The sequence below is a fragment of the Canis lupus genome, chromosome 11 (genome assembly GCF_003254725.2).
Source record: "Canis lupus dingo isolate Sandy chromosome 11, ASM325472v2, whole genome shotgun sequence".
Lineage (NCBI taxonomy): Eukaryota > Metazoa > Chordata > Mammalia > Carnivora > Canidae > Canis > Canis lupus.
In genome coordinates, this window is record NC_064253.1 from 38,763,736 (window position 1) to 38,786,050 (window position 22,315).

Consider the following 22,315-nt stretch of genomic DNA (forward strand, 5'->3'; position numbering starts at 1 on the left):
GTGGTAGGACACTTATTCTCATAGGTAGCTTTCTGTTTCCGGGGTTCTCATTTCCCCAGATTCTTGGGAGGGTCTTGGGCCATAACGCGGCCCAGTCTGAGATCCTAATAGTGGCCTGCTGCTTCAGAAAACATCACAGTGGTTAACTGAAAGCACAGCAAGAGCAACTGAGAAGGGCCTGGGTGTTGTGCAGAAGGCAGCGTTGTGGGGGGGAGGCAGAGAAGGGGCTTCCTCTTACCAAGAGCTGTCAGATGTTCTGCTTCTTGGATGCAAAGCAACTAGATCTTTGGCAAGCTAAGGCAACTTAGAAATACTAGAAGCTGAAAACAAGATATGCAACACATTTGGGAGTTTCTCTCATGCTGAAAGACAAAATTAGCTGATTCTCCTTCGAGGCTACTTTGTGATTACTTGTCAATATCAGTGTACAAATCACGTGGAAACCCCAAATGTTTTCATAACTTACAAATATTGTTTCTTATTCAAGAGATGGAGATACATGTGGGGTGAAATGGGGGCCAGGGCAATATGACAACTCCCTTCTCAAGAAAGCAAAATCTTCAAATTGCTCTTCCATGGTGAACTAATTTCAACAGAAGTGATTCTCATTGGGTCAAGGTGGTGCTCTGGGGTAGTGCCTGGAGTTCATTAGTAAAGTCATGTAAAAATAAATCTCTGCCAGACTTCATTGACACAGGGGAAATGGTTAAAATGATGTGCTCAATACCACAGAGTGTGAACCCCAGTGAATTCAGTTCCATTGGCTGGAACTGTGGCCCTGGCTTCTCAGAGTAATGCTCTTAGATGAGGGCACAGGGACTGTGGGGGCTTAGAACATGAGGCCACAGCCCAGTGCATCAGAAACAGGTCTCCATCTGGTTTTGGGTGCAAGAGTTGCTTTATATCACCCATTTCTTTGCACAGATCAGAACATCCACCCACTCTGAAATTCAGGGCATATTAAGAGAAGAGTGTTGATCGGGCGTGTTTCTATGTGTTGTTGTGAGCACGTGTGGGAAACAATGGTGGCACATGAGTGTGTACTTGCGCTTATGTTGCCGACACCATTTCTCTGAATATGTTACACAACTGAGATGGTTTGGATCATCTGAATGGAATAACATGTTTACCCATGGTATTGCACGTCTCCAATCCCAAATAAACATGATGGCAAAAACTAGACGAAAATGTGGAAAGAATAATAAATCACACAATGTCACTGAAGTCATGCAAAGAGGAAAGAAAGATGAAAAAAAATGGGCAAGCACCAGACACCAGAAATGAAAAAAAAAAAAAAAGCCAATGCATACAATTCTAAAATCATTCTTACCTTCTTCAGTCATTGTGTCATAATATTTTAGTTTTCCATATGATCCAAGTTCTACAACATCACAGTAAAAGACACAAAGATAAGGAACGAGCTGTAATGCAAGAACTTTGTTTTTACACATTCTTAATTAATCAGATTCAGAGTTATACTGTCAAATTCCGCAATCGTAACTATATAGGGATGTGCAAACATGGGCCATGTGGCAGACAGCTTTCACGGCCCATTTTCAGAAATCACTTAAAATATATTATTCTACTGGGGGTAGGATGTGCCCTGCATTACAGAAGAGGACACAGTTATTTTAACATCTGATGAAACAGAGTATGTGGCAAGAGAACTTCACACCGGGTCTAGCCTGGCCCTATAATTTTTATAGAGGTGACACTCCAGGAGAAAGGGTCAAACAAGGACAATGTCCAGGCCCCGTGAGGCTTGCAGACTGGCATCCTTTGCGCAGAATCATGGGCCCAAAGGTTCGGTTCAATGGCTCCTCTCCGACACAACCACTTCCCGGAGATTAAGGTGGCTACCTGGGAAAACCCAAAATGCAACACCAGGCTCTAACCTCCCCTTTCACTTTTAGCACATATTTTAGATAGAAAACAGTGAATACCATGAGTACAGCCTGCTGAGAAGAGCTGCAAAAGGTGCAGAGTGCTTTGGGAAGAAGAGGGAGGGCACCTGGCTCAGGCAGGTGACAGGGCACCATGTCTCCCAGACCGAGCATCGCCCGCTGCTCCTTGGATGGCAGGGCACGGGAGGCTACCAGCAGCCCCTCCTGTGCACGGGCCGCTGAAGGCTCCAGTGGCCATGGGCCCCAGTGGCAGAAAGCACAGCTGTGCTGAATCAGCTGGGGGTGCTGAGTCAGCTGGGGCTGGGGAGGAGACGAGGCTGGGATGCACCCTGTCTGTTTTTCTTACTTCAGTTCTAAAATAGAAACTTTTATTCTTGTTCATCTGAAAATTCCAGATTGTTTTAAGCAACATTGTGAATAGGTTAAAAAAAATTTTTTTTTCCTGGTCATAACAACAGTCTCCCAATAAACCTCAAGAAATTAATTAGACTCAAGAGATATTCCTGTGGTTCTGCAGAATGCCTCCCTGGCTCATTAACTTGGGAAGCCAGTGAAAATCCACATCCAAATCAACTAATAATTGATGGGTTTTGTGTGCAAGATGAAGGATCTAGCTTAAAAGACAATAATAATAAATGTTCTTCTATTTTGTATTTATATTATGCATTATATATGTTATATATATTATATATAATGTGTGTGTATATATATCCCTTTTCCATTTTGCCTAAATTTTTACTGAAGCTGTTTTAATGCACCAATGCAAAATTATGCCTTAAGGAGAAAAATCACCTCATCCTTATCTTTCTGCAAAAACCTGTCTACTCTGGATTTTGTTAGATACAAAACGTGCAAGTACTTCAATAAGAAATTGAATTTTGTGTAAATAACAAGAAAGTCTTTTTAATGACTTCTGAGGATTGCCTTCAGTGGAATATAATTTTTTTTCTAGATATTTTAAGAACAGTAGTCTATTATACATATGACATTGCACAAGCTTGGAATTTTTAAATGATCTAAATACCTTCATAAATATTAAACGCATGTTCATGGTGGCTTTACACATAATATATGCACGTGTGTGTGTGCACGCATGCACATGCATGCGCGTAAAACCTTATAGTAAGTTCACAAATTACATCATCCAGCTAATTTTTTTGTAACCTCTACTCTTCCCCTGAGGTAAAGCAGTAGCATAAGCAGCTGGTATTCACAACTATTTGCTCAGGAAACAGAATGTGGGTGGCTCTGGGTTTGCCAAGTTGGGTGTAAACCATATTCTATACAGGAAAGATAAACCACTGCAATTTTATGGATCTGTCTTTTTAGATGCAACCTCTCCATATACACTTGCCTGTTTTCTATGTATCAGTTACAAACTGTCAAACATCTGCTTGTGGCAGATGTGATTATTTTTTACCCCATCTCTTGTGAAATCAGGTATAAATAAATACAAACATATTCTTCAGTTGTTTTATTTTTACATAGTTGAAATTGAAACTGTTCATGTCTGACAAAGCTCACACACTGTTGCTGCTATGGCAGGGTCCAGATTGTTTCTTCGCTGCTCCCTTGGATGAATGGGACAGAGGGATAAGAACTGAGTAGAACGTACCAAAAATGAGGCTAAAGATGGTGGAAGAGAAGGAATAAAAGTAGTGAAAAGCCAAAGAACAACAGGAGACATAGCAACTCAAAGCACAGTGAGGAAGGAAGGCAAGGGAAGAAGATCCTCCCCAGGGAAGAGAATCATATTTGTTGCTTACTGAGGCAAAGGCAGAAAAGAATGGGAAGGAAACGACCCTGTTAGAATAGTCTTTAATGCATACTGCGAAGGGATGGTGAGATGCTAGGCTCAGTGTTCCCATGTTTTCAGATGTTCAAGACAGCATCCTGGAGTCGGTAGGGTTGCATCTCCAAGAGGTAGTGGCTCTCATTCCTGAACCAGGGCCTCAGGGGGTGCAGGAAGAGGGGTGTGGCATGCAACTAGGATGAACACGACATGCATATGTCAGCCAGAGCACATCATGCACCTGGCTGGTATCCTACAGACCATGGATGCCTCACAGAGAGTGGTCTCAGCCACCATGGCCTGAGAGGGCCTAAGAGGCATGAATGAAAACTCACCTTCTAGGGGAAATGGCTTCAGTCAGCACACTTCCCACAGAGACTAACCAAGGTACCATTACACTATTGGATTAGGATTCCAACACAGCCTCATCCAGGTGGAATTTCTATGGGATAGGAGGAAGTGAGGGAGTTCAAGAGAGGGATGTTTAATCCCCACTAGCAATATCTATCATATCAACTGAGCAAGAGGCAGAGAGGATCGGAAGAGAGATGAATCACCAGTGAATATCATCCTGGGTACCACCTGGTGTCTCTTCACTGCAACATTTCTTTAAGAAGCCCACACAGCCTAAGAAAAAATTCCAGAACCCAGTGTTTGGTGTTGGAGTTGAGCCTGTAAGCCGATCTGAATGCTGCCTGTCATGGTGACCACACTTCCTTTCACACTATTTGGATAGTTGCGGCCACCGGCATCTATGCTCCCAGCTCTCTAGGACGGATGGAGCCTTTTGTCATTCTTCCATCCACTTCTTTCCAGGTCCTGCAACATAACGACCTGCTTTAAGGTACCTTCTGATTCCTGTCCACACTTCATGATTGGTGAGTCAAGGGAAGGGTCTTATCTTCAGGATCAAAGAATCTGTGAATAAGAGCTAGTTTTTGAGGCCCCTGATCTCCTTTCTTAAGAATAGCATGGGTTGGGACCTCTGGGTGGCTCAGCTGTTGAGTGTCTGCCTTTGCCTCAGGGTGTGATCCTGGAGTCCTGGGATTGAGCCAAATCAACCCCCACCCCCACCCCCCGCATTGGGCTCCCTATGGGGAGCCTGCTTCTCCCTCTATCTGTGTCTCTGCCTCTCTCTGTGCATCTCTTATGAATAAATAAATAAAGTCTTAAAAAAAAAAAAAAGGAACAGTATGGGTACAGATTTCTCCTTCCAACACCGACTTTCTCAGCTCCACTTTTGAGGCCTTTGGTATTTTCAACCCCCTTTTCAGCAAATCTCCCCAGACAGGAGCAGGAGAAAAGTGACTTCTCACCTTTCAGGCCTCAAATTCTGATATATAAGCCAGAAAGTCAATAGAAGCATCTATGCTGGGTTTATTTTATTAGAATGAAAAATAGAGGGGGTGGGGAATCAGTGAGAACAAGTATTTATTACTTAAATGTTAGCTATAGGAAAAAAATGATTACTTATTTTTTTAAGTCAAGGAGCTTCTTTATTTTTGGTATTGGTTTGAATGTGGAAGACCTAAAAATTAAGGCATTCTCATACAAAGGTAGTCTCTCAGTAAAGTTGCCTTTACTACACACCAGAAGGTGTGTGCAGATACTGAATTAGATCAACCCATGGAAGGATTATTTTCAGTAGCAAATGGAAATTAAGGACATGGGCTTTGAAACCAGGGTGTAGACTTGAATCTGTGATTTGCCACTTATTAGCTGTGTGACTTTGAGCAAATTGCTTGACCTCTCCAAGCCTCGGTGTCCTCAGCTGTAAGAGGCATAAATATATTAATCCCATAAAGTTGTGGTAAAGGTGAGATAGATGAGATAATAACACTGACTAAGCCATAGTAAGGGGCAGCTTCACTACCACAAGCTCCATCAAGAAGAGTGAGGTAGAACCCATGGGAACATGGAGCAGAGCAGTTAGAGAATTTGGTATTTTATACAGGTTTGTTAAAACAAATTCAACACTACTTAAAGAGGTTTTAAATTGCCATTTGTTGCTCAACTACAAAAGCTATTCTACTATGTTGGGACCTGCATGTAAAAGAAATTTCTTCCTCAGTCCTCTCCTCTCAGATCTATGGAGAATGTCAAAACATGGACCATAACCATGGCTTTTTTTTTTTTTTAAAGAATTTTAAAAATTTTAATACAGTTCAAATCAGTGGGCCAGGTTCATTTTAGCTCCTTCACTGACAAACCTGGGGGCAGAGACTGCTTGAGTTTCTCTGCCCTCTATTTGTCTGTGATGACCAAAGTATAAAGATATCGGCTGCATCGAACTTTAAACTTCACATTATCCTTATTCTTCTTGATCTTGATGGATTTGGCGTCCTTCGCTGGGCTGTCAGCAAGAAGTCCTTGATTTCCTCGATTTTGCGAGACATGGCAACAGGGGTCGCAGGGGTCAGCGCACGGCTGGCACCCACTCACGGATTACCCCGGATTGCCCCCCAGGCTCCCCTTTACCCGCAGTGGCTCTACTACTTATGGGATAGCACATGACCTATCATCCATCTGACCACCTGTGTTCTACTCGGGACCTAGGCACCTTCCCTTCTAATATTTGCACACAAGCCAGTGTCTCCAAGTAGGATGTCCACATGTTGGAGACCGAGATCCTCTTCCTCTTAGATCTCTTCCAAGAGAACCTAGAACAGTGCTTTTCTCTTATCAACACTCTCTTCACATTTCTTAAATAAAACATATAAATGCACAGCTCCCAAATGACAGTGAGGTTTAGGATGCTTTGGTTTGTTGAACTTCCCTAGAAGCTGAAGTTAGGAAGGCAGGCACAGATGCCATGACATCATTATCAAGGTTAAGAATGCTTCTGAGTGAGATAGACAAGCTGGCTAAGTCAAAGTAGTGGCTCTACTACTTATGAGCCCGGTGATCCTCTCTGAGTCTCAAACTCTTCTTCAGTTAAAATGGGGCCAAGAACAGGGTGCCTGGGTGGCTCAGTTGGTCTACTATCTGACTCCTGATTTTGGCTCAGGTCATGTACTCAGGGTTCTGGGATTGAGTCCTGCACCAGCCTCCACGCTCAGTCGGGAGTCTGCTTGAGGATTCTCTCTCCCTCTCCCTCTGCCCCTTTTCCTGTTCATGCTTTGTCTCTCTCTAAAATAAATAAATATATCTTTAAAAAAATAAAGACGAGAACAATAAATACCTATTCTCAGGAGGGTTTTTGGAGGATCAGATGAGGACAAGCATATAAAGCACTTTGCACTGGGGTGGCACAGACATCTTTAGTAACTAGTACCCCTCTTCACTGTCTGCCAAAGGTCCAACATGAACATCAACTTGGCCTAGCAAGAGGTTGCTGAATCCTATTCAAGCTCTGATCATCTCTGAGGGTGGGCACCAATGCTTGCCATGTGCAAGTCAACAAAACCCCTAGACTTCTTCTCTTAAACACAAGGAAAACCATCTAAAGAAAAACTTTCAGTTTGGTAAAGGCTGCCCTGGCTAACTTCCAGAGCCATGTTTTGCAGTTTCAGCCTGAGGTGGCTTTTTTTTTTTTTTTTAAGCTTGTGAATTTATTTTTGTTATTGAAATGTTGTGAATGGGAGGGGGGGATGACAGTTGAGTATTTGTAATTTCCCATCCCACTCCCCAACATAAATGTAGCATTTATATTTGTGGATCTATATAATTTTTAAGTTTCTTGCAGTATATCTGGCCTTACCTTTTTTCTCTTGTCTTTTCCTGTGAAAAACTTGCATCACAATAAGCACGAGTTCTGAGTTAAAAGGTAGTTTCCAATACAGTGCAATTGAAAGCTTTGGTTTCATTTCACCTCAAAAAAAGCGGGGGGGGGGGGGGCGGGCTGCACAAGCCACCACAATTAATTGCTTCCCATTAAAAGGCTTTTTTTGGTCATTATTCTTTTATATCAAATTCATGCTAATGCAAGTAACTTTTTAAACTTAAAAATAAACTTGGAGAGACTGAGGTTAAATGAGGAAACAGCCATGAGTCCTCACTTCCTATTCAAGTCAGAAGGAAAGGAATATTTTAACCTTCAAATTCTCACTCAAAAGAGGCTTTCAAAGTACTGACTCACAGCCGAAGTTTCTGCTTACCATTCCGTGGTGGGGGGTGGGAGGGTGGACGGACACTGATGTTCATGTGTTAAGCTTCCCAAAGAGTTCCTAATATGTACACACTTGCCCAGGGACAGCTGTACTCTTACACATGGCAACACATGGATGTCACACACAAGGTGTTAACAGAGAGGCCTTTGCTCTATGGAGTTCCTTCACATCTGACTCTCTCTCCCCTTTCTATGCTAATGAGTGCTTCTTTTTCTTCTGCGAGATGAAAACCTCTCACTTAGGCTTTTGGATGCCAGGCAAGAACTGTGCAAATGAAAATAAAGGGTTGAACTGGGGCACAGACTTCCATCAGCTATTGAGTTGAAAGTAGGATTTCTGAACAGACTGCTCACAAATTTATCACCTGATTTTCATGCCCGTTGAATCTAGCCCCTTTGTGAAATACCCTTTGCTTCCTGCAAACCTGGCCACACTAGTTTGTTACTGCTGATGTTTCTGTCACCCCACTCTGTATATTTCCTTGTTAACGTCCAGCTGCTGACATCATTCTGAGGCCCCAGCTCCCAGCAAACACTGATGTTACATCACCAGCCAAATCTGGAGTCAGAACGGTCCCAGCATCTGGCCTGTGTCTGAGCACAGAAGCATTCTGACAAGGCATGAATGAGCCACAGGCGCCAGGTAGGGATGTGAGCAGAGTGGGCTGGAGACAAGGACAGGGAGTGGTGTGATTATGGACACCTGGACAGTGCATGCTTAAAAATGGGCAATGGCCATGCACCTCCAGCTCCATGTGGAAACGTGGGTACAGTGTTGAAAGATCTGCTGATTATTCAAGGGAAGCCAGATACCTGGATTTTTACATGAAAATTCCTGCTTTTTAAACATTGGCAATGGGGGCACCTAGGTGGCTCAGTGGTTGAGCATCTGCCTTTGGCTCAGGTCATGATCCCAGGGTTCTGGGATTGAGTCCACATCATGCTCCCTGCAAGGAGCCTGCTTCTCCCTCTATGTCTCTGCCTCTTTCTCTGTGTCTCTCATGAATAAATAAAGTCTTTAAAAAAATGTTGCAACAAATTCCAAATTAAAAAACACCACCTAAAAGGTCATCTGGGTGGCTGAGTCTGTTAACTGCCTGACTCTTGATATCAGTTCTGGTCATGATCTCAAGGTCTAGAGACCAAGCCCCATGTCAGACTCTACGCTCAGTGGGGAGTCTGCTTGAGATTCCTTCCACTCTCTGCTGGTGCTCTCTCTCAAAAAACAAAACAAAACAACAAAACAGCAATGACAAAACAAAACACCACCTGGCTCATATTTGGCTCATCAATTTGTAATCTTTGGGTTAAAATCAGGTTGCTTGGTCAAATTCTTATAAATATTAGTTGGATGAATGAAAGAACAAATGAAACCAGCTTGGCCGTTGGAACTGGGAGGGGTCCTTGCTAGGCAAGTCTTCTCCAGAGAGTCAAGGACTTGGGCTCACTTCCTTGTCTCTCTCGAAGCTAACAAAGTTCACCTGGTGTACGTACCGCAGTCTGCTCATCTCTGGCTTAGGGGCAAATTGAACCTCATCACCTCCAGCTCCTCTGGGATCACCAAGGTGGAGCCCATGTCAGGCCCATGGAGCTGCTAGCATCCTGTGACTAACTCCCTCCTGTATGTATGTTCTTGCCCAGCTGGCTCTGCCTTCACACAAGCCAATGGAGTGGCATCATTTATGTTTTGTTTCAAATCTTATTTTGGGAAAGAATGGAAGTTGCCCATTAGGTGTAACTGTTCCCAATTATCTTGCAAGGAACTGTCTGGATTATGAAAAATATAGTGAAAGGTTCTGAGAGGCTAGTTAGAACCACAGAGGGAGGTGCCATAATTACATGGGAATTATCATCCTCGAACGGTGAACAATAATGTGTGGTCATCACTGTGGATCATCCAGATGGTCCATAATGAAATGCCCAAGTGAGTCCCCAGATACTCCGACTTCTTATAAATTTGTCACCTAATTTGCAGCCTTGCTCCTCTGCGGTGTTGCTTAGCAATATCAATGGTTACTGATTTCCATCCTGTGAGGAGCTGACTCAGGCCATATTTCACTGTAATTTACATGCTCTGGATGATCAAACAAGAAAAATGGGACCTGGATGTGCTGTTCTGTTGCTTTCCTTTTGAGGTGGGTTGGGGGCAGGAGAGAGAGTATAGGACAGAGCAAGCAGGTTTCTGGAAAGGATTTTTAAAGAAAAACAGTGAGAAACCTATGCAAGAGGATCAACCCAAAACAGTGTGGTTAAAAAAAGATTTCCTGGGTTTTTATGAGTATCCCTTTAATTGTGTAATTAAAAATCTCAATGACAACTTTAACATAATTTTAAATACTGATACTTTGTCAGAATGTTTTTCTCCCCGAAGGGATGGAGAAAAGCAAGTGATGATACAGCCTAAAACTATATCTTTGAGTTTGGAGCTCTATGGACCTTGACTTGACAACTGGGTCTGCCACATACTAGCCATGAGACTTTGGGCATGTTACCGAACCTCTCTGATACTCCATTCCTATACTTACATAAAATGGAAACAGTAATAGTTGTCTTGTAGGGTTGTGGTGAGGACTAGAGGTACTTAACATGTAATTGGCACATATTATTCATTAAAAAAACATGGTAGGCATTAATATGGCTTTAAGGCATCTATTGGTTTTCCTTTAAATGGATAGCATTCTTCTGCTCTTTTCAAAATCAGCATGAATCTGTTATCAAGAGACCTCACCATGATGCAGAACATGGCGATCTTGCAGTACAGTATGTTTTAGAGTCAATGGATGTGAGTTCTAATCCAGACTTTAATTCTTATTAGATATGTGACTTTGTAATAAAATACTCCTTAGTTTACCTATCTATAATGGGGCTAATTCTAGTACTCCCTATTGTGTTGTTGTCAGGGGCTTTACTCGATGCCTGGGACATTGGAAGTGTTCCATCAATGGGAGCCATCATTCTATGATTGTGCCAAAGCTCAGTGAGTAATGAATATCCAGGCTAACATAGTAAGTAACAATAACTGACCTAGTATTAGAAACTTGTTCTAACATCCATTTCACAAGCTTATATTGGAGGAGAAACAGGTGAAAGGAAAAGAATGACAAAAATAATGGCCAATTACATCATGCCAAAGGAAGTCTATGAAGGTCATATTCTTTTGTATAATCTGACATCAAGTACATGGGGGCTGCTGGCATTATTTAAAGAATGTCCAGCTCAGGCAAAGAGATATTATAAACACCTTTAAGTTTTGACTTTCAAAAGGATCATTCAAAAGGGACTTCAACTGTATAGCAAAGTGGATACATCCAATGTTAAAAGAGTGAGTTCTGGGGTCCAACAAATCTGGATTTGAACATGGCTCCATCAATCACTTCTTATTATGTAACTATTATAACTTTCACCATCCTTATATGTTAAATGACTATAATAGAAGTTCCTATCTCATAGCGTTGATGTGAAAATTAAATGACTTAATTTATATAAAATGCTTAACACAGTGTCTGGCACAAATTAAGTATTCAATAAATGTTACCTATTCCAGTGATTGTCATTCTAATGGTCTCTGTGGGCATCAATTCAGAGTTTTGGCTGAATATTTAATACTTTTTCTGGTATCTTCTTTTTCAGGCGGAGTCTCCAGGGAGAAAATGATATTGTCAAAGATAGTAAAAAACTATAGTTTGAATAGCAAAGAGCACACAGTATCAGGTACCATCTGTATAACATTTGGAATTTATTTCTTATTTCAGAAAATCTGTCTGACCTCTTCTGATAGCAAGGTTCTAAAACATGTTTTCGATAATTTTTTTTTTCCTGTGTAGGTAAGGGGTTAGGAAAGCTAACGTTTTCATTAATGACATTTTCTAACATCTTGGGCACATTTTTGCATCTCTGGAAATTGAAAGATTATATTCATGAAATCAAGCAAAACGAATTTTCTGATTAAGTCTTATCAAATTTGGGTGCAGGATACTGACATATATATTACTAAGTCTTTAAAGTGGCAAAACATTCCATTCCCTTTTCCTGTCCCCCCTCCTCCTTTTTAAAAAAAGGACTTGAGGTGGTACATGTCTAGACAGGCCCACTTTCTTTCACAGACATAGGAGCTTGGCTATATTACATGTAAGCAAGATCCACAGGGTGGGGCCCCAGATGGTGCTAATGCTTCCACATCATAAGCAACACCCACATCCCAACCAGTCCGGAAGCTCTATCAGTTCCATCCCTAAACTCAATTCCATCCTTCCTGCTCCATTCCCATTGCCCCTGCCTTAGTCTGAGGCTCTTGCCATAGTCTTATTTGAACTCTCAATTCCCAATCTTTCTCACCTCCTCCTGTCTACTCTCAACACCTCTCACCTACCTTTCACACTTTCCAGCGTCATGCTTTCAAAACACAAAATCAAAATATGATAGCTCTGAATCCTGCACTTTTCATGTTGGACTTTTATTAGGTCTCCTAGTTTATTCAATCCTTCAGAACCCAGTTCTGAGGTTCCCTCCTGCAGGCGGCATCCCTGAACGGCCCCCATCCCTAGTGGGAGTCAGGTCCTCCTGTGTGTCTGTTCCAAGTACATACTTTTGTTGTGTGTTCATCAAATGTACCTTAACCTATTTGCTTTCTGCCCTACAGGGCAAAGAATCCTCTTATTTATTTTGTTAATTTCAGCACCCAGCAGAGTTCCTGGCACTCTGTAGGTGTTCAAACGCTGTTGAATTGAATTAGATCTCTATTTAATAGTGCACTGTTGATCTTCTTCAGCTGAGTTGCCTTTGGTACTGATGCCTATGGTTCCTTCCATTTTAGTGTTCTAACCCTGCAGTTTCAACTATTCTGTTTTCAGTGTCTCTGCAGGGAGGAAGATGTATGTGGCCTCAACTCTTGGAATCCCTTTCACTGCCTCTGTAAATTTAAGAGGATTTACGTCATGTGCAAAAGTACCATCAGTAGAGTCCTCAGCACACAGAAGACAAAATGGCGGTGACATCTTGGAAATGGAAGTGGAAAAAACCACTGGTGCAGAGAATGGATACTGCATGCTGGCTAGAGAACAACTTGGATGTTCTCCTGGATCCCATCTTGCAGCCTGGCTGGAGTCAGTGGTATTTGCCAGGCAGAGAGAATCAGTGCTAAATTATATTCAGCCACGGGTCAGCACAGCTGAGTTTCTACCCTATGATGTACTGAGCATCAAACAATATAGAAAAGCGCACAAGAAAAGCATCCTAGAGGGAGAGAAAAAGCAACAAAATGAAAAAACAAAACAAAACAAAAAACTCCAGCCATCTCAGTGGGGGGAAGGGAGGAGGAAGGGTGATAAAAGGCAAGGGATAAGAGAGAAATCTGAGAAGTTAAAATAATTTGAGAAGAGGATGAAAAAGAGGGAAAAAAGAGTGAGAAAACAACAAGAAATTAATGCCACTAATGTGGAAAGAGATGAAAAGAAAAGCTATCCTTATAATTATGTATCTTGCACTCCAGCATTGTGCAGGATGTCACTTTACTGATTATTTGGATCCCTACCATAATAGAAACAATCACCCCAAGTTATGAAGACCTTAAAGGATCAAATTCAAAGTAGAAAGAATATTTATGCAATCATCTAAATTTCATCTAAGTGTAAATCCATTTACCAATACGCCTAATTAAGTGCCATATGGTATAATGTGGAACTATACAAGTGAGTTTAAAATCCAGATGTGAAGATAGGGCAGGAGATGAAGACATGTTTCATAAATAGTCCATTATACACCTTAGATCAAATAGCAAATGCCTGCCAGTGGACCAGAGATCTGACGATGTTGGAGGAGGCAAGGCATGACAGGACCTTCTAATCCCCATGGATAGAAATGGTGACCTAGCAATGTTTCCGCAGGACTAAAAAATTAATACAGTAATTGCTCTTCCAGATTTTTATCAATATGTTAGGAAGAGGAATTTTTTTTTTTTTAGTCTGCTGAACATCTGAAAGCTATGAACCCCAGATGAAATCAGGACTTTCTGGAAGGAAATGAGTTAAGTACTATGTCACGCCAATTTCCTTCTTATTGTACAACTTTGTAAATACATAAACTACAGCCATACAGCTCCAGGATAGCTTTTGCTCCACGAAAGGCCAGACTGCCAAAAAGGTATGATGGGATCTAAAAAATTGGCACATACAAATAGGCTTATTTTTAAGGGAAAATAGAGAAAAGATAATTCAAAAACTTAATACTGGTTTACTGAAAAGTACCTGGAAATATGTTGATTGCAAGAAAAAAAAAAACAACTGAGAGCAATTTATTTGACAAACATCTACATGGAACTAATGATGTGCCAGGCAATGTTCTGCATGCCCTGTGAATAGCACTGTAGTGAGTATACTTAATAGGCTTAAGGGATAGATATTATTATCTTCCCTGTTTTACAAAGGAAGCCGAGCTAGAGAGAAGTTAAATAACGTGCCCAGGATCATGCAGCAAGTAAGTGGCAGATCTGGGGTTGGAACCAAGGTGGCTGGTTTCACAACGGGTCTAACAACTACACAATGTTTCTCCTCCCATGAGTCTGATGGGAAGAGTTCTACATGGGGAAGAGTCCCCACCTAGCAGGGGAGAAAGCCCATCTCAACAGGCATACTGGATGATCCTACTGTTACACTCCAAGGGTCAGATCCTTTTTGCTGATCCTCACTAGCATAAAGAAGATGGTGTACACTCCTGAAGTCTAGAAAAGGTTCTGAAACTTTTTTCTAGCAAGGAAACTCTGCATGACCTATTACATCATGAATGGAAACGTGGTGCATGCATGGAAAGGAAGGTGAATAACTGGGTAAGGTTTTTTTAGAAATGGCAGAGGAACATTTTCATCACAAATAGTTTTCTGGAATGAAACTGACTCACTATGATTTTGAACTCCTGGCAATGACGGTTGTTCTGGCCTAAGGCCGTAGCTTTGAAGCAAAGTTGCACTTGCTTTGGGATTAAGTGCTGCCGCCTTGGGAAGTCAGAGGGAAACCACCACCTCAGAAGTAGCCATGTGGGTTACTGCAATGCACTGGGAAGCTCAGATGCAGCAACATTGTTTAAACTGGTTTCCAGGTTTAAACCAGTCCAGTATAAGCACTGGCTACTGTTCACCCAGAGACTTATCTATAGTGGGGGCTTGTAAAGAACCATCTTTCCCAATGGGTTATTCCATCACTACATCACTACACTACACTCACATCAGCTTGCAATAGAAATGTGTATCGTACATGAATGAATGAATACATGAATCCACACACAAATAAGAAATCAATCTGACATAGACCAAAAGCTTCGTAAAAACGACAATCTTGCTGGACTCTTGATATGTGTGTGAATGTGTGTCAGTGACTGTGTGACACGGGTGCATGTGTATCATATAGTCTTATTTGAGCCTCTAGACAAGGTATAAAGGACAGTTTGGTGTGGGGTGAGGAAATTCTTTGTAGTGACTGAGGAGAGAGGAACAGGCTTGGGGGATCTGATATCGTGGGGTCAGAGGGAAACAGACTGACAGTAGCTTGAGGATGTGCATTTACAACATGATCAACATCCAGAGGTGAGCACACCACACAGCACACAACCCAGATGCAAGAGTCAAACTGGGAAGAGTTTTGGCTACGATCACAGCATACTGTCTCCTAACTGTATGCAAGTCATCCAACCTGCTCTTTATTAAGAGAGGCCTTGCCATTCATTAAACAAGCAGAGGTGTCTTTAGTGTTTCATTTGGAAGAAAACACCTTTGAATGCTCTTACATCACAGATGGTATTTATGTATCAACACACATTTGGAATGGGCAGTTGTCAGTAAAATCAAAGTGCATTTTCAGGGGTTGCCTCCATCCTTTGGTCCTCCACACCCTCATGCCTGTGATAGCTGCTTGCTCTCCCTGGGACTCTGAGTCCTTCCCTCAGAAGGATTTCTAACTGCATCTTTTGAGCATGTGATAAGTTCAAGAGAACAGAGATGAATCTGCAAGATTACGGATGCTTCTGTGTCTTTTCCCTTCTTTGTGCTATGTATAAACTCAAGTGCCATCAAAATTGGGTCTTGGGCCACATTTCTTTGTGGCCTTTACTTCAAAGCAAACTTGAGAGAGAGAGAGCAAGAGAGAGAGAGAGAGAACCCCCTTCCATCCTCAAAATCATTGACTTCAATAAGGTCATTCACATTCCCTTCATGCCCCAAATGAAACTTATTTATAATGTGTTCAACCCAAAGAGAGATTCAATTTCAACCATCTTTGCTGTTCAAATCCAAGAGTAATGCTTTATTATTTCCCAAAGAGAGGAGCTATTTGACTTGTCCCTGTGCTTGCTCTGTGAGAGGCATTAATAGTCTGTCTTCCTCTATCCAGGCATTTAAACTACTGTCATCTTATTAAAAACACAGACAGTAGATTGGATTTTATTCTTCTCCAGTGAAGATTTCCACTCCTGTTGCCTATTCACTTACCAACCGAGGCTGGATACAAACATTTTTCTTGCTAATTTAAACTGATCTATGACTTGGGATAAAGAGAAAGGTTACAATACTGCCTTTCAGGGAAAACTTCCCCACATTTTGAATGAAATAGGCCTGAAAATGACTTGCTTCTGGGATCAAATGACAATTTATGAAAACTCATATTGAAGCTGTTTTTAAAAATAGAAGCTAGGGAAATAACAAGTTCTACTGTTTGGTGAGAAAAAAAAGGAAAACTCAGCAAGCAAGTGAACGTTTTAAATCTTAGTGTCAGCTTCACGTTAACACTCAATGTATGTTAAGGAACTGGAATGGTTTTACAAAATAGGTGTTTGGCTCTGTGGATAAGAGATGGACATGTGCGACTAGAGGTGGGAGCCCTGGGAGCATGGAAGGCATCCGGGCTCTGAGGATAAACTTAGGAGCTAAGTGATGATGAGCAAGTAATGTCATTGTGCACCTCAGTTTACTCAGAGGTAAAACATACAACAATTTCCATAGCCACCATTGAGGGAATCACCCAAGGTGACTATTAGGTGTGTGGCACACAGTAGGCACTTCCAACTTCTACTCTTGTGTGTTTGCTCTTCACCATCTGTAAGACCCTTTCCTTCCTGCACTTGAATCACACATGCACAGGTATGGTCAACACACACATGGAGACACACACACACACACACACACACACTGCCCTAGTGCCCCCTGAAAGGAGAGACTTCTAGAATGTTCGTTCAGGGAGCACAGAGCCACCTGTTTGCCTGCTCATCCCCAAAGAGCCCCCATTGTGGTTGGATCAATGACAATAGTTTTGGTTCTCTTTGAGTCTCCCTGAGGTCCAACGCTTTAAACTGCTGCCTTCTTCTCTGCCTGCCCAGGCTCCTCACCTCCTCCAAGAACCACCCTCAAAGCTCACTTTCTCTAGGAAAAGACATCAGGTTCACACCCTGAGAACTCTGCCCACCACTGTGCTCGGCACTCTATGCACCCCAACATGGAGGTCCAATTTGGTTCATTCATCTGCACTTGTTACAACGTGATGTTGCCTCCATAAATGTGTGCTTTCACTGCTTCAGGATTGAGGGCTTTGTTCCTTCAAATAAGTGGTTCTAATGCCCCAGGAAGCCCCTCTCCTTTCCCCAGAGTGCTTCACTGAGAGCGATGAACAGATTCCATGGGGGCAGTGGCTCTCACATCTTACTGCTATTCCTGGAGAGACCCCTGCTGCCTCTGGTCCAGCCTCTCCTCCTTCCTGCCAAGCACTTCAACCAGAGCATCTATGAGCTGCATTTTGATCTCTAATGGGCATTTTCCCCTTTTTGTTCATCTTCAGAAAAGTGTCTGTGCTCTTCTTTTGCTTGTTCTCTATAAATTTACAAACCAAGTGATGAAGTCCCATGAAATATCTTCTCAGGATTTCAATCAGGGTTGAGTTGCATTTAGAGTTTAATTTGGGGAGAACTGAAAACTCTATAATGAATCAACATTTATTTAGATTTTCTATGTTCTTCAGAACCGATTACTTATTGTTTGCGCTATAACGTTCTTAAATATTTCCTTTGGGTTAACGCTTGGTAGTCGGTGGCTTTGTTGCATTTTGTAAATGGTGTCTTCATTGCTTTTATGTTGATTTTCGCTGATCTAGAGGAAGGGTATTGAATCAGGCATGTTGCTAAAGGATTTGACATGAGTGAACTCTTAACAGTTCTAACAGTTTGAAACATTTTTTTTACTCTTCCCTGTGGGAATTCTTTTGAGCAAAAGGTTCTGCTGATTTTTTTTTTTTTTTAAGTTTGAAAACCTGTGGGGGGAGACAGTGAGAAAAAGAGATATTTGCTACTCATTTGTGAGGCTTTTACAATTGAGATGTCCTGGAATTCAGGTCACCAAAGCTGCCCGTTCACCTCCCACCGCCTGAGCCAGACCGATAAAGACAGGACAGATGGCACTGGGATGTCACAATAGCTACTGGAGGGGGAAAGGAGGGAGCAAAACTGTCCTTCAGGAAGGCAACAGAAAGGCTCCCAGGATGCTCCCCCAACCAATCTGAATAAATGTAACATGAATGTGTTGGCTGGAAAGTCACAACAGTGAGATTGGCTCTGATAACGTGAAGTGAATGTACAGTGGGAAACATCTGTCTGTCTGTCTAACAGCAAATAAGGTAGGTATGAGCACAGTGTCATTTTCAGACATTTCATTATGGGATTCTGAAGATTTTGTCTCAACAAACAGCCCGAAGGGAATTACATACAGGCATGGGACCCTGCTGTTCTAAACCGCCTCAAGCCCTGTAGTTAAATAATCCTTCAGTTCAATTATAGCCCAGTAGGCCAGTATTATTTCCACTTGTGTGTTTCTAAGGTACCAGGTGTACTTATTTGTTAGATTTTGCTATTAATAAAGTTGTTTTTACAATGAAAAAATGTAAATCACATTTAAAATTCTACGAGGAAGGAGCAATTTCTGGAACTGTAGAAGATAATCCCCGAATCCACAGAGATTGAATGAGGGGCTTCTCCTTTTGCGATTTCCTTCTCACACACAGTTTAACACAACATTATGTGGTAGAAGCTATTTTAGAGGTGTTTGATTTTGACAAACGAATGAAAGACTCAAATAAACTTTTTAGAATTTCGGAATGATGGTAATTCTTTGAACATAGAAAATTAGGCCCCTGGAATGCAATGGGAAAAAGAGCCAAAGCTATCTCAAAGGAAGGAAAAGGAAATGAAAAAGGAGAACCAAGAGTTTGGAAAGAAAAGCGGAAGTGAACACAACTCACCAGGAAGGCAACAGACAGGGATGCCTGGGTGGCTCAGTGGTTGAGTGTCTCCCTTCGGCTCAGGTCATGATCCCGGGGTCCTGGGATCAAGTTCTGCATCAGGCTCCCCAGGGAAGCCTGCTTCTCCCTCTGCCTATGTCTCTGCCTCTCTGTGTCTCTCATGAATAAATAAAATCTTTAACAAAAATGAAAAAAGAAGGCAGCAGACAGAGCAAACATTTCCCACCATAGCAATATTGCCAGAACCAGAGGGAGATTTATTCACTCATCCAGCAAATAGTGACTGAGCATCTACCTCATGTCAGTGCCATGCAAGAGGCAGGGGATACAGTGGTGGCCATGGCAGAAATGACTACTATTCACCATTGGAGGGACAGCCCTCAACTGACGAGGACTTAGGTGGTCCCAACCAAAGAGAGCCTTTGCTCGGGCATGGGCTAAGATAGCCCACATGGCTACAGACAGAGAGCTCTCCAGCAGAAAAATGATAAAGGCAAGCACTCATCTAATGCATTCAACAAATCTGTATTGGGGTCCATATGTATGCTGGGCCCTGGAGATACAGCCTGCCCCATGTCCTGTCCTGTCAGAGATATGAGGGAGAGACAGGCAGTGAACAATGCACAAATACATTCATGGTGATGAGCATTACAGAGAAATAATAAAGCAGGTCAAGGAAGATCCGAAACTCTGATTTATTATCATCATTTTGATCCTGCTACTTTGCAAAGGTTGATTGAATAAGGCCTCTCTGGTCAGGTGACATATGAAGGCTGATTTGAAGGAAGGGAGGGCAGGGAGTATTTGGATGTCTGAGGGAAGAAGGAATATGTCAAAAGCCCTGACGCAAGAGTGTGTTTGGAGTTTGTGAGAAGAAGCTGGTGGGCAGCCAGAGAAGTGGGAAGGGAGAGGAAGAGAGAAGGGGGGAGGGAGGAAAGCAGAGAAAGGCAGAAAGGAAGGGAGAAGGGAAGACAGGCAGGGCTCCGGGGGCCTTAGGGCCTCGGTAAGCACCAGGGTATTTACCATTGGTGAGACGGTTTTGAGCAGAGGTTGGGCATGATTTTACTGATACTTTAGGGGAGCCAGGATTCTTAGATGGCAAGTTTTGGGGCATGCCTTTTCCGGAGCAGGATCTGGGGTCACTGGATTAAAGTTGGACCTGTGGGCCAACAGAGAGCCCTTTAAAGGGAGAAAGAAGGGAACATCACATCTCTTCTTTGTAAATCAGGCACCCGAGAAGAGAGGATTAAGGTTCCTAGGAACAGGAAGAAGAAGGGAACGTATTTGACCTTCACTGGGATCTACGTGGAGTTCCATGCTTGGGGAGGCAGAGTGCCCCATTTTTGCTCCTTTGTAAGTTGGGGTGGTCACATAGCTCTGTTGTGACCTGTGTGGTGTAAGTGGAAGTCTGCTTCTGGGAACACTAAGGTTCTTCCAATTAAAAAAAGACAGCTGCACTGTCTTCTTCCCAGAATAAGGATATGATAGGTGGGGGGATTTGAAGGGGAACAGCTGTCTTCTTCTGAAGATGAGGATGAGAGAAACAAGCTCTGGATGGAAGAATGAAGAAACGGAAGGACACTGTGTTCCTCACGGCAGACTGGAGCTATGTGACCAGCCTTGGACTGCTTCCTATTGGGCTTCTGGTTAAATAAGAGAAAGGAAACCCTAAAAAAATATTAAGGCCAATCTGGAAAGGCTATCTACTGTACAATTCCAACTCTGTGACAGTCTAGAAAAGGCAAAACTATGGAGACAGTGAAAAGACCAGTGGTTGCCAGGGGTGTGTGCATGCACATATGAGAAGCATGAGCAGGCAAAGCACAGAGGATTTTTAGGGCAAGAAAACACTCGGTTTGATATTATAATGATGGATATATGTCATTTCTCATTTGCCTAAACCCATAGAATACACAGTACCAAGAGTGGACCCTAAGGTGAATATGGACTTTGGGTGATTACAATGTCACTGTAGGTTCATTCCTGGTAACAAAGGTATCATACTTGTGAGTGGCATTGATAATGAGGGAGGATGTTCATGTGTGGGGGTAAGCAGTATATGGGAAATCTCTTACCTTCCTCTCAATTATGTTGTGAACCTAAAACTTTTCCAAAAAAAAAAAAAATCAAGTCTTAGAGAAACCTCTTAAATTAACCCACTGCAGTTGGATTTTATTTCATGACACTGAACACAATTTTAACTGGGAAATCACTGCCTACACTCAGTGAGCACCAATTTAATGATTTGGGGATACTATTGTATTGAATGTTCACCATACATGTTTGATAGCAGAACTATCATTACCCTTTACAGGTGAAGAAACCAAGGCACTAAAAGCTGGAGCAATGTGAATCATAAACATATGCTGGTGGTGCTATCATTACCCCATTTTAAAAGTGAGAAAACTGAGGCCCAATGAGATTGAGAAGCTTTCTGAAGGTCTCAGAGCAAGAGGTTGAGTCAGGATTTGGACCCAGGCAGACTGACTTTTGGACCACAGGCTGACCTCCTCATAGCTATAGAGCCAATCTCTAATGGCATTCTGTGTGCCTCCTCCCCCATCAGTCTCCCCATTCCATCATGCAGTCATTGGCCTTTCCTGGAACTGCAGGGTTATCCATGGGGTACCATGTCATCCTGGACAGGTAGATCAACAGTAATACATGTACTTGAGCGGCAGCTGAGGGAGGAGTCAAGGTGCATGGAGGGCCTAGGAGAATGTCTGGAACTCACGGTGTGGGGCTGTGATGGGAGGAGTCAAGGCTAAGACGGGCCTTGCTGCAAAGGTGTATGTATGGGAATTTCACATGTTACAAACCGAGTGTATAACTGGTCCAGGGGTTGGTCAGAGCTCCTGTTATTTGGGCTGGGATCTACACCAGGACAACAGGGAACACAGAGTTGGACATGAGATTACCCAAGGCAGCAGAGATCAAGAAGCATAAACACAGGTTTAGAGTCTGGCAGATATAGGGTTCAAACTGTGGCTCTGCCATTTACTGCCTGTATCACTTGGTGAGGCAAGACATGATCTCTTTACACTTTGGTGTCCTTCTCTGAATGATGGAGTAGGGCTAATGTAAGGATCACATGAGACGGCTTATGTAGAGCACTCAGCATAGGGCCTGGGTCATAGTAAGAATTCTGCAAATATTAGTTCGTGGTATTAATATTTAGACAAATTGATAGTAGAAGCTATCCAACCTAAAAGTGCTATACCCAGCATCCTTATTTTAGGTTCATAAA

General features: G+C 42.4%; 1 protein-coding gene and 1 pseudogene across 3 annotated transcripts in view; both read right to left on the reverse strand.

The window, feature by feature from the left end:
• The window catches only part of SLC24A2 (solute carrier family 24 member 2), a 247,004-nt gene that overhangs the window by 65,435 nt on the left and 159,254 nt on the right, over positions 1-22,315 (reverse strand). For 2 of the 3 annotated variants that reach the window (XM_025433206.3, XM_035697258.2), the window contains exon 5: positions 1,331-1,381. The exons of the other annotated variant lie outside the window; for it this stretch is intronic. In XM_025433206.3, the coding sequence (XP_025288991.1) occupies positions 1,331-1,381 (51 nt within the window). The remainder of the gene's footprint in view (positions 1-1,330; positions 1,382-22,315) is intronic. 3 annotated transcript variants of the gene reach the window in all.
• LOC112650492 (60S ribosomal protein L38-like) lies at positions 5,831-6,117 on the reverse strand (annotated as a pseudogene).